The sequence below is a fragment of the Myxocyprinus asiaticus genome, chromosome 15, assembly GCF_019703515.2.
Source record: "Myxocyprinus asiaticus isolate MX2 ecotype Aquarium Trade chromosome 15, UBuf_Myxa_2, whole genome shotgun sequence".
NCBI lineage: Eukaryota > Metazoa > Chordata > Actinopteri > Cypriniformes > Catostomidae > Myxocyprinus > Myxocyprinus asiaticus.
Window position 1 is genome coordinate 23,223,324 of NC_059358.1, and position 13,066 is coordinate 23,236,389.

The 13,066-nt window shown below is 40.2% G+C and overlaps 1 protein-coding gene across 4 annotated transcripts; it reads left to right on the forward strand.

Annotated features, from left to right (window-relative positions):
* On the forward strand, positions 1-9,469 carry LOC127452869 (oocyte zinc finger protein XlCOF6.1). 4 transcript variants are annotated; one of them, XM_051718686.1, is made up of 3 exons: positions 1-200; positions 939-1,443; positions 6,367-9,469. In XM_051718686.1, the coding sequence occupies exons 2-3, from the start codon at positions 954-956 to the stop codon at positions 7,770-7,772; spliced, it is 1,896 nt and encodes a 631-aa protein (XP_051574646.1). In that variant the 5' UTR covers positions 1-200; positions 939-953; the 3' UTR covers positions 7,773-9,469. The 4 variants fall into 4 exon arrangements, with proteins under 4 accessions (XP_051574646.1, XP_051574645.1, XP_051574647.1 ...); XM_051718685.1 differs by lacking the exon at positions 1-200 and adding an exon at positions 323-623; XM_051718687.1 differs by lacking the exon at positions 1-200 and having other exon boundaries at positions 1,225-1,443; positions 6,564-9,469.
* Positions 9,470-13,066: the final 3,597 nt, after the last annotated feature.

Sequence of the window (13,066 nt, forward strand, 5' to 3'; positions counted from 1 at the left end):
TATAAACATCGCCGCTGTTTGGTATATGCTGCATTTGGAGCACAGCGGAGAAAGAGTGATAGGAAATATCCTGAACTTGTGCTTGACTGGTCAGAGCTCAACAGTGATGCAGTTTCTTCTCATACATTTGTTCAGAGGATCCAAACTAAGAAGTAGCTTTGAAACCTTATCATCCACAAGGGTGATTCGTACCACTTCAGGTTAGGATATGTCTTTGACAGATATATGCACACGCCAATATGACTAACATTACACATAATAATAATAAAATATATCGTTGTCCGTAACACTTTTATTATGAAAAAAAAAAAAGCACCTCAGCGTTCAGTATATTTTGAAATGTGTTATCGTGTCTGGCTTTGCGCATTTTCTGAAAGCTTCTGGATCGTTTAAACGCATTTGAGACCCGATAAAATTACCAACTGTATTGAAGAAAAACGACTTTAACCGAGCCAAATTAGTCGTGTTGGTGTCATTTTCAGCGATGGCTGAACAACACGTCCGTTTAGGATGTTGCACACTAACTGTCTCAGCGCATTGGGCATTCAGCGCAGTCTTAGGTTGGATTTTCACTATCGTCTAAATGCAAAATATTAACTGAAGACTTAACTTAAGTATTACCGGTAAGAGCATGTTTTACTTTACTTGGGTCAACACGAGCTTTCTGTTTACACTGCAACCTGCTAATACTGTCACATATGCTAAATAATGGTACCCCTAAGACTAAACAAATCAGATTTAATTCAGGTCATTTCAGTCCACTTCTAGATTCAAAATACAGGCTGAGACAGAGAATTTTAACATCTTCAGTAGTGTTCCTTTATAAACAATTGCGGAAGACATTCTAAATTAAATAGTATTCGGCTAATGCTATTGTTAATGCTAGTAATATAAACAATCTTAATGTATGTTGTTGTACTTCACGAACATTTCTTTAGGTTGTGCACAAGAAGATGAAACAAAGTAAAAGAAAGCCATCAAGAAAAAAGAAAATAACCAGACAACTGCAAAATGTTAAGACGGAGCCATTGCCCTCAAATGGTGATGGCATCAACATGGACACAGATAAAACCGAAACATTTCATGAAACTCAGGCCTGTGTTTTAAACACCTCTCCTGAGGTTACACAGATGAGACAGGAACAAGGAGACTTGGAAGCATCCCAGCATCAAAACGGGGTATTTGAACAACATCAGCAACAGAACATTAACCTGCAGCCTCATTCAATTGCTTTCTCTGTATTCGTTCCAAAGACAGAACCAGACTGTGTTCCCTTGAACCCACCGAATTTTCATGTAAAAACTGAGCCTGGTATTCCTGAAGTATTGCAGAGAGAGCCTGGTTTGAGTATAAAGGAGGAAAATGAAGATAACTGGACAGAAGTCAAGCAAGAGATGCCAACTGAAAACACTCTGGATGATTCTGGCCAGGAGAAAAACACGGGTAATTTATTTATGCTTGGCATTAATAGGCTGTTCATATGCCTTGATTATATCCACCTTTTTTCCTGAATGTGGAAGTGTTTCACAACGGAAGCCTGTTTTCGTTTTCCGGTCTCCAGTGTTTTCACTTTTATAATGTGATGTTTAGCGGAATAAATTGGTTAAAATTGCCAAATAAATAAAAATACATCTGGCTCCATAGTGCATAGTTAAATGTACTTTTAATATTCTGTTTTTCTCTGAAGCACAGCTGTAGCCCTATTTTTAATTGCCCTGTGGGGATTAATAACGTTTTAAACCTTATATGCACAAAGAATGCGAATCGGCAAAAATAAAAGAACAATGTGAAAGTGGAAGTGTAGATTTACAGTAAAAAAGGACTTAAATATTGATCTCTTTCTTACCCACACCTGTCATATCACTTTAGAAGATTTAACCACTGGAGTCGTATAGATTACTTTTATGCTGCCTTTATATGCTTTTTCTTCAAAATTCTGGCCACCATTCACTTGCATTGAATGGACCTACTGAGCTGAGATATTCTTCTAAAAATCTCTGTGTTAAGCAGAAGAAAGAAAGTCATACACATCTGTGATGGCATGAGGGGGAGTTAATGATGAGAGAATTTTCATTTTGGGGTGAACTATCCCTTTAACTACTTTGAGTTGTTATGACAACCAGTAGTTGCACAAGTTCAGCCTGAACTCATTTTTACTTCAACTAACACTTAAAATGGTTGTTGTTTGTTTGGATTGCTCATTTCATTAATTTTTACATTGCTTCTTATGGAGACCGGAACCAGAAAATTTGGCGTCGCCCAGTGTTTGGTCAGGAAAATTGTTGAGAAGACATACTATTGACATATGTTAAATACAGTGTTTGGTGTAATAATTTAACAAAATACAAAGTAATTATTTACTGTAATTAAAGTACTTTTAGTTTTAAAAGTAGTGTAACGGTAACAGATTACATGTTAAATTCTTTAATTAGACTACAGTTATTAACATTAGTTATGCATTTCATGTACGTGGAATGCATTTACAGGTGAAGTCAGAAGTTTACATACACTTAGGTTGAAGTCATTAAAACTCATTCGTTAACCACTCCACAGATTTCATATTAGAAAACGATAGTTTTGACAAGTCGTTTAGGACATCTACTTCGTGCATGACACAAGTAATTTTACCAACAATTGTTTACAGACAGATTGTTTCACTTTTAATTGGCTATATCACAATTCCAGTGGGTCAAGTTTACATTCACTAAGTTAACTGTGCCTTTAAGCAGCTTGGAAAATTCTAGAAAATGATGTCAAGCCTATAGGCAATTATCAAATTAGCTTCTGATTGGCTAAATGGCTAATTGGAGTCAATTGGAGATGTACCTCTTAATGTATTTTAAGGCCTACCTTCAACTCAGTGCCTCTTTGCTTGACATCATGGGAAATTCAAAAGAAATCAGCAAAGACCTCAGAAAAAAAAACAAAAACATGGTGGAACTCCACAAGTCTGGTTCATCATTGGGAGCAATTTCCAAATGCCTGAAGGTACCACTTTCACCTGTTCAGACAATAGTACGCAAGTGTAAACACCATGGGACCACGCAGCCATCATACCACTCAGGAAGGAGAGGCATTCTGTCTCCTATAGATTCACGTAATTTGGTGCAAAAAGTGCAAATCAATCCCAGAACAACAGCAAAGGACCTTGTGAAGATGCTGGAGGAAACAGGTAGACAAGTATAGGACTCGTTTTATCCACAGTAAAACGAGTCCTATATCGACATAACCTGAAAGTCTGCTCAGCAAGGAAAAAGCCACTGCTCCAAAACCACTATAAAATCTCTGGTCTGATGAAACAAATATGGAACTGTTTGGCCATAATGACCATCGTTATGTTTAGAGGAAAAAGGGTGAGGCTTGCAAGCCAAAGAACACCATCCCAACCGTGAAGGATGGGGGTGGCAGCATCATGGTGTGGGGATTCTTTGCTGTAGGAGGGACTGATGCACTTCACAAAATAGATGGCATTATGAGGAAGGAAAATTATGTGGATATATTGAAGTAACATCTCAAGACATCAGCCAGGAAGTTAAAGCTCGGGGTCTTCCAAATGGACAATGACCCCAAGCATACCTCCAAAGTTGTGGCAAAATGGCTTAAGGACAACAAAGTCAAGGTAGTGGAGTGGTCATCACAAAGCCCTGACCTCAATCCGATAGAAAATTTGTGGGCAGAACTGAAAAAGCGTGTGCGAGGCCTACAAACTTGACTCAGTTACACCAGTTCTGTCTGGAGGAATGGGCCAAAATTCCAACAACTTATTGTGAGAAGCTTATGCAAGGCTACCCAAAACATTTGGCCCAATTTAAACAATTTAAAGGCAATGCTAACAAATACTAATAAAGTTTATGTGAACTTCTAAACCACTTGGAATGTGATGAAAGAAAGAAAAGCTTAAATAAATCATTCTCTCTACTATTATTCTGACATTTCACATTCTTAAAATAAAGAAGTGATCCTAACTGACCTAAGACAGGGAATGTTTTCTTTGATTAAATGTCAGGAATTGTGAAAAACTGAGTTTAAATGTATTTGGCTAAGGTGTATGTAAACTTCTGACTTCAACTGTATAACATGAATTGTGCTCATATGTGCGTCTGTTTGCGTTTGCAAACTCGGATTGTCCGCATGTCTAGAAAAACTGGTTCCACACAGAAAGTGTGCACGTACTGTGCTGATGACAAAATTGGTGTCATACCCTGCTCACCGTGCACGAGATGTAGCGGCACTCGGAATGCCAAAATGTACTTTGGCCTTAAAGGTGCTGTAAGCAATGTTTTCGTGCAGAAGTCTGCAAAAAATGTCCTACTCTCTTAAAGATATTAATGAAATAAGTGTCCTGAGATATCTCACCGGTCTCTGTGACAGCTGTAGACTTTGTAAACCACAAACAAAATTGTGTCTGTGGACATTGACACTTTTCACCTGTCAATCATTTTACTTGTTCTCATATGAAGTGGATCATTGAGGCTATGATTCATAATGTTTGTCAGTTGAGGGCGCTATTGTGCCACTTGAATCTGACAGCCACAGGAACAAGCAGTGCTGCTCACTTTTGTTCTCAAAATGATCTTTGGAGGGTGGGGTTTTGAAATGAGTGGGCATGGCTAATTCAATGGCTTAGTCATGTGAAAGCTTCAGAATGCTAAAATCGCTTACAGCACCTTTAAAGCCTGGTTTATACTTTGGAAGAAGCCAAACGTTTTTCTCCTGGACGAACTAAAGCACCCTAGGTGAACGAAGCTGCCGTTTATACTATACGTGATGTCATTTAAAATTAGTTAGTTTAGGGTGATGTCACGGTGTTTAACGTACTGTTCCAGCCACAAGTATAGCCAATAATGCAGGTTTTTCTCTCCATAGACCGCCGCTTTTATCGCTGTGCCGCTTCTTTGCTTTATTCAACTTGTCATGGCCCCTTTCACTTTTAAAAACTCAAATATCTCTCCTCTATTTGTCGTAGCCATGCTGTCATTGTATAGTTTGTGTTACAAATCATGTAAAAAAGTATACTTCTACACGGCCTTCAAAGTTATCCATTTTATCTACAGTAACCTAGATAACAGCTCACTTGTCACATGTCCAAACCCATGGATAGTTTAACCAATCATCAATGCTCTTCGACCAGCCAAGTTGTCTTGGGTCAAGAATTTCAGAGATGTGCGTGAACAGGAGAAATCTCACCAAACAAACACCTGGGCAGAACAAAAACTTCAGTGCATTTCGTCGTCATTTGTAGGTGAACTAAGCGAAGCCTGTTGTATAAATTAGCCTTAAGAGAGAAATGTGTGGTGCAGAGTGTGTGGCTTGTGTGCTATAATTGTAAAGTCTGTTTGTCCTATAGTCTGAAAGTGTTTGTAGGGGTTTTAGGCCGTAAAACCCAGAATATATGTCGTTTTTTAAGCGTACACTAACATATGTGTACAGTCGAATGCTCAAGTCTTTCAAAGTAAACTCCATTTGACAGTGTGCTAGAGGTTTGCTCGGGCCTTAAAATGAGACCCGGAAAATGAGACCCAAACCCGGCCCTTACCCAAGACCGTGTGACTCGACCCTACCCAATCCGAATGGTACCGTCAGATTTTAAGACCGAACTGACCCGAAATAGCTCACTCTCTTCATAATTTCTTCTCCAAGTAAGTATTGTTGCAATAGGCTGTATTTTATTTAAGCATCGTAGGCAACATTCGGAACAGTGTTGTTACAGTAAACATGCACAGTTTAAACAAGGCCCCTTAGCACACTAAAGTAAAAAACCATTGGCTTACCGTTTATCAAGCACCGAAACTTTGCTTAGTGCAGAACATTTTGGAATGATGCATAACAGAATAACAGTCACTTAAAGTCCTCTTTGCAGCCAGAACTCCTTCAGAATGTTGAATCTTTGTGACACCTGCGCTAAAAACAAGATAGACACAGCACAACGTGTGAAACAGAACGCAGGTGTCTCGAGATGCATTTTTGAAACTTGGAAGTTCTTTTTAACTTGACACAGTGTATTAAAAAAGCGGTGGTCTGGTGTGAGACAATGAAGGAACAGCGAGACATGGTGCAACAGTCAAAGACATCCATCCAGCACGTGTTTACATAGGAAATCAATGGAAACATACATAGTACATGAGCAGAGCAGCCTCGGCCCAAAACCCGGTGGTATCTCAGGTCCTGTCGGGGTCTGGTTGCAGACCTAGTAAGTAATTACTACTGTGATTACATTTTTAGTCATGATGTGCATTAATATCCTATTAATTAACTTGTGACAGCAAGCATAACCTGTTCCTAAGAAGGTTCACTTGACAACTGGCTAGAAAAGGCTTTTCCTTTCCAGTTCGCTCTTGATTTTTCCATCTCTTTCTCCCTCCACAGCTTCCTCCTTTCCAATTTTTCCTTGTCCTCATTGCTCTGTGACTTTCACTGAGTTCTCACACTTTGCCAAACACCTTAAATGGTCCCATCGAAGTGAATACTTTGCCTGGGTGGAAAATCACAATGTATTCAATTGCTCGAAAATATCCTCTGGGATGCTAAGCTGCTCTTCGTGCCACTTTCGTTTCTTCTCTCAGAAGCAGTTGGAGGCACACATGCGCAGGGCCCATCTCCCCAAACCCAAACCCACCCGAAAACGCTACACCTGCCCACAGTGTGCTCGCAGCTTTGATTACATTGGTAATCTGAAAAGGCATTGCCGCAGTTGCCACGATTTAGCCACTGTGTGTAAAGATGGACAGATTAGCTGTGCTGCGTGTGGTAAAAGCTTTGCAGGAGTGTGGGGTGTTGGACCACATCGCTGCCACGAGCCAGAGGACAAGAAGAAACCTGAGGCTGGAGCAGATGGACCGATTTGCACAGATCGTGGCTACCTGTGCCGAGACTGTGGAAAGAACTGCTCTTCACTTCAGTGTCTGACTATACACAAACGCACTCACACTGGCGAGAAGCCGTTTGTGTGCAAAGATTGTGGCCATAAATTCAGTGAGCGGGGGAGTCTGCGGAGGCACAGAGTCGTCCATACAGGGATCAGGCCACACAAGTGCCCTGAATGTGGTAAAGATTTTGCCAGAATGGCCCACCTCCGTTCTCATCTCAGAACCCACACTGGGGAAAGACCGTACCCTTGCCCCCAGTGCGGGATTAGATTCAGCCACAAATCAACACTTCATATCCACCAGCGAGTTCACTCCAAGGAAAAAAACTTTCCATGTCCCAAATGCGGCAAAACTTTCTCTGCTCTGAAGTACCTGGAGGCCCACCAACAGGGACACAACTCCGAGCGATTGTTGCAGTGCAGAGAGTGCACCAAGACGTTTTCACGAGAAGATGTACTACGGAAACACCGTCGCATTCATTCGGGGGAGCGGCCGTACCATTGTGATGTTTGCAACAAACGCTTCAAACGCATACAGCACCTGAAAAACCACCAGCGCTCACACACTGGTGAGAAACCTTACCGCTGTGAGCACTGCGGCAACAGCTTCGCCCAGTCTGGTGATTTGACGAGACACATGAGAGGACACACGGGGGAAAAACCCTTTGCCTGTTCTGACTGTGACCGCCGTTTCACCAACTCCGGTGACCTGGGCAAGCACAGGCGCAGTCATACGGGCCAGAGACCCTACAAGTGTACCGAGTGTGGGAAAAGTTTTCGAATGCCCCAGCACCTGAAGCTACACAAGCAAACACACACGGGGGAGAGGCCGTTCAGCTGCCCAGAATGTCCTCGCACCTTCACTCGATCACACCATCTCTCTCAACACTTGGAAAAACACATATGAGGAAGGATAACTGGACAAATTCTGTTTAAAGGAATATTCCCGGTTCAATACAAGTTCAGCTCAATCGACAGCATTTGTGGCATAATATTGATTACCACACAATTTAATTTTGACTTGCCCCATCTTTTCTTTAAAAAAATGCAAAAATCTGGATTACAGTGAGGCACTTACAATGGAAGTGAATGGGGGCCAATTTTTGAATGTTAAAATACTCACAACTTTACAGCTCAAATAATACATGAGTTTTAAAAGAAAAATGAATGTATGTGCTTTTATAAAATTATAAGCTTCACATTTCTACCTATAAACCCACCAAAAATTGGACACATTCACTTCCATTGAAAGTGCCTCACTTTAACCTCGATTTTTGCTATATTTAAAGAAAAGGATGGATGAATCCAAATTAATTTTTGTGGTAATCAATGTTATGCTACAGATGCTGTTGATTGAGCTTGTACTAACTTGTACTGAACCTGGAATATTCCTTTTAAAGGAATAGTTCATCCAAAAATTTTAATTGTGTGTTTACTCATCATCATGTCTTCTAAACCTGTATGACTTCTTTAAATGGAAACAGATACATTTTTAATGAATATCCAGTCTGTCTATTCATTACAATATCAGTTGATAGTGACTCACTGTAAAGCTTAGAAAAAGCACCCATATAGTGCATGCAACTCGTGCATCATATTAAAACATCTTCTGAAGCATACGATGGGGTTTTGGTAAGGAGCATCCTGAAATTTAAGTAATTTTCCAGTGAAAATCTTGATGACCGTTGCAGAATTATTAGTGCTGTGGGTTGGAAACTTGGGTTGTTTATTGCTAAAAACATGCGTCACTGTGAATGCACCTGTTGGAACTTCTCTGTCAGCTGTTATTGAATTGACAAGACATACTGGAAAATTATCCCTTTGTGTTCTGCATAAGAAAGAAAGTCATACAGGTTTGGAATGACATGAGGGTGAGTAAATTAGGCAGAATTTTTGGAGGAACTATTCCTTTTTGGGGGGTGGGGGTGATTGAATTGAATTTTTATTTTATTCAATTTGTTTTTGCTACTTCAAAGAGAAATTTTAAGTGTAGTTGACTTAAGTCTTCCTATCTGGACTGCCCTTAGAGGGTTTGCATATTGTTATTTTGCATGTTTTACACCTGCAACCACTGGAGATGTTAACCAAATGGAATTAAACCCTTATAATTGTTTTTGCATGTAATAAATCTGGGGGAAAAAGGGCAGACCAACAACCGGGGCTGTAACAAATACTTAGACCTTATTATGTTTCTTTGTGACCTGTACCAACATTTGCATGTTTAAATTCTATCAACTGCACATATTGTAATGTGTCAATGTTTATACAGTATATGGTGGTTATAGCTTTCATGATCCTGAAATCTTTCCACCTTAATTATCACCATCATAAAACAAAGTATTTTGTGCATATTACTAATGTATTAAATATTATTGTGGCTGGCTAAGTTAATATACATCACTTTGAAGCAGTGATGAATTGCATTTCTGATGTAATTTAAAAATTCTGTGTAACTGTGTAAGATATACATTGTAATTTTACTGTGAATTCTTAAGATGATGAAATTGACTAAATGAAGCTTGTGCTCATCATTGTGTTAGCTTAAATGGTGGAAGTGAAACAGTATTCTTCATCTGATCCTTAAATAAAGCAAAAATATCAGTATCTTTATCATGGCCATTTTGTCTAAACCACTGTTGTGGTTTAACAAAGACAAAAACCACTTTTGTCTTTGTTACAGTGTTTTCAGTCAACAATACAAGAGCTTGTGCACAGAGACCAAAGCATTATCACAAGCTTTACATCTGTACAAACACTTAAAACCTGTAGATGGATTGCTTGGTCAAAGGGTCCAAACAGGTCTGCTTCAGTCAATGTTGGGGGAATAGCCCTATTATTTTTATGTCTGCCATTACGAGGACAGCAGCGTGAATGTTGCACCGACACGGATAACAAAGATGTATTTAGGGCTAAATAATATTGAGTGTACCTTTGTTTAAAGCTGGAATCAATACTTGTTTCCAAAGCATGTCCATTTTTCATTTAGCAAGCCTCTTGTCTGAGAGGAGGGTCGGAGAGATGTATGGAGGGGAGCGTGTTTTAATTCTCCCCCTCTGTTGCCGTAGTAATAATAATTGTCAAAACTACGGCTCTTAAAGATTGGGTGTTAGGGAGGCCAGCCACACAACACAAAATTAATAGATTTTGAAAATTGAGACCGATTATGTGACAGATTTTTTTCCTCACGATTTTCTTTCCTTACAGGGTACGAACAGAAATGACCATTGGTATCAATGTAACAAAACCGTTGGTATGCACAGCATTAAACTTTATGAGCCATTAAATACACAACTCTGTAAATGCTACTTTTGTCATAGTTGCTGGTTATGTCAAGTCTGTAGCACATGTAAATGTTGCCAGAAAAATAGTAATTTGGTAGCAGTTCCTTCCTGGGGCACCAGGGGGAAACAGATATCTGTCAATGTATGCTTTTGGGAATTAGGAAGCGCTTTGGTGCCATCTGTCTGTCCTGTGGTTATCACTCTTCCAACAGTGAGACAGCCTGCTGGGGTAATTCACACAAACTAGTGAAAACGCATAATGGCCTCTAATGTATAACTTGTATTTCTGTTTATGCTACTCTCTTGTCTCCATGTCAAATTATGATCACAAAATTACACTTTTTCGTTTTTCTCCCTACACCTGTTTTCATTTTTCACCTCGGACTGCATTTGATGCTAGCAAATGTGTAGACTTGTTCTCTGTGCTCAAAATTTGACCTGTAACCATTTATAAAAAGTCTCAACGGATAGTTTCTGATATTCTTACACCCCTAAGGTTTCTTACCTTATTTAGAGGCTGGTTTCTGGCCGACAGTCGCTATAGTACAGTCTAAAATTGAATTACTTCTATGTTGAATTATATAAGAGGCCTCTTGCACATTTTTCCCTTCTCCAATTTTTTATGTAATTCCAGCAATCCAATTTTCTTCATATTTTCTCTCAATACTTTTGTCAATTTGGTGCAGGAACACATTGTTGGCTTTGGTGTGCTGGTGTCACAGTATCGTCTCGCTGCAGTGGTTTTGGCTCTTGTTGGCCTCGGAGGTCAGTGTGTGGGAAGAGCCGGCGGCTTTCAGGGTCTTCAGGGGGCTTTAGGGCGGCTGCGTCTGTGTCCCTTTGGGCTCAGCCAAGCCCAAATCCACTTCTCTCATTCATGAAAGGGTTACAACAGGGGTCAAATCACCACTTTTCCACTCCCCGCGAATAATGCACTAGCCATGTGTAAACGGTGGTTTATGTAGGCGTAGATGAAACTGTATTTTGGCTGGGATTTTTTTTTTTTTTTTTTTGTGCTTGTAATGGTACATTCCTGTTACGTATGAGTGCTCAAAAGTGCCCGAAAGCACAGACAAACAAAAGAGAAAGATGTGGAGTGCTTAGGGGAGGCTGGTTAGCACGGAAACTGAGCAGGGTTGGTGCTGTCAAACTCAAAATCTGGAGCTTCTCATTTTTGATTAGTGCCACTGTGTGCTCCATTGTGGTCTGCACCTTTTTATCTGTTGTGCAGCTCCTAGCACTGGGCTCTTTGTACTGCAGCCCCACTGTCTCAAATCTACATTCCACAACTGCTTCTCTAACTCTAGTTGTGCTCCTTCTTCTCCTTCTTACTTTTTCTACCCAGTCCGCCCCCTGTCCTAACCTTTGGCTCTGGGTGTCTGTTTAGCACAGGGATAGAGATGTAAAGGGTGAGGGAGACTGACAGTGTGCGCTCCCCTACTCAGTAAATATGAACTGCACCCAACCGACAGCCTCATTTATCACAGGGGAAGGAGCACGGGAGAGAAGAGAGAGAGAGAGAGAGAGAGAGAGAGAGAGAGAGGAAAGGGGTAAAAGGCTGGGACGATGTGGCCTTGGCGAGCAGGAAGAGAGTGTGGGATGAAAGACATGACAAATAAATGCAAGAACACGTGCAAAGGGGGAGAAAAAAGACAAGCAGACACAATGTTTAGAGAAGTCAAACAGTGGGACTGAGGTAGAGTTTAGATGAGTGGAGAAAATATGTAGGATCAGAGTGAACAGGCCCACATAGAATCTGCGTGCGCAGAACTCTCTGCAGATTTTGAACGCCCCTCATTCATGAAGTTATTCTGTATAGCCCCTTCCCCGTGTGTTAATTTTTTTTGTATATATATTTTGGCTAATTTGATAACGCTATTAGTTATCAGTAAGACCGTAGCATTACCATGTTTAAATCTATTCCAGAATTCTGCAGTCCCCCCCCCCCCAAAAAAAAATTAGCACAGAAAACGTGAAAGAGTCAGCAGATTCCATCTAGGCCTGGGAGTGAGTGAGTGTGGAGAGAGAACAGACTTGACGATGTGACCAGATGTACTTAAAAGTAAGTCTGGAAGTCTGGTCATACCATGAGAGATTGAGTAAAAAGGTCAGAGGAAAAGGAAGAGCATTGCTGTTTGCGACACAGACGCAAAATAAGGAAGATAAAGAAATGAAGTGAGACAGAAAAGAAAGCCTGTAGCTGTGCCTGTGGAAGGTGTAATGAAGAAGGATAACTAAATCTCATTTTGATCTGCAGTGAATGAACTTATTAACGGATCACAACCTGTAATCTGGCTGTGAGTGTGGAGCCTGACAACTCTGCCCTGGCTGATAAGGCTTTAATCCTCAGTGCTGAACACAGGTACTGACCACAGAGACCAAAGTTGACTGAGCTTTGAAGATGCAGACTTCAAAGCCATTATGTTCTGCACTCAGTCAGACTCTCTGGCTCGGTATGGCAATTCAAGCAGATATAAAGTTACAAAACAGTTTATAATCATTCCTTCATATGTTGCTGAATGTGCACTATATGGGAGAGGGATAATCATACCTGAAGCTCCATGCACTTATTTTTAAGTTTTTTGAGATAATGGACCAAAATTCAGCTTTATCTCATATCACTGGCCACTCAATACACCATTATATGACCTTTAACTACGTTTGAGGCATAGTTTGATGAACATTTGAATTGTTGGTTAATTTTTGCTTTTAAGTTGAGCAAAAAAAAGAAAAGAAGTTCTAAAACATCTAAAATCTGCAGCTATTGATGATTTTGATGGTACATTGTCATAAGGTATATTTTGTATGCCACTATTTAACTACTGCTTCCTATTCAGAGAGGTATATACTGTACATCGTAGATATAATTTGCTATTGAGAGAGGCATTTCACCTGTGGAGGAGTAAAAATTGATTGTCTTATA

Coding starts and splice junctions, on each gene's coding strand:
- LOC127452869 (XM_051718686.1), top strand. CDS start 954: ATGAAACAAAGTAAAAGAAAGCCATCAAGAAAAAAGAAAATAACCAGA. Junction 1,444..6,366: donor TGGCCAGGAGAAAAACACGG/GTAATTTATTTA, acceptor CTCCCTCCACAG/CTTCCTCCTTTCCAATTTTT.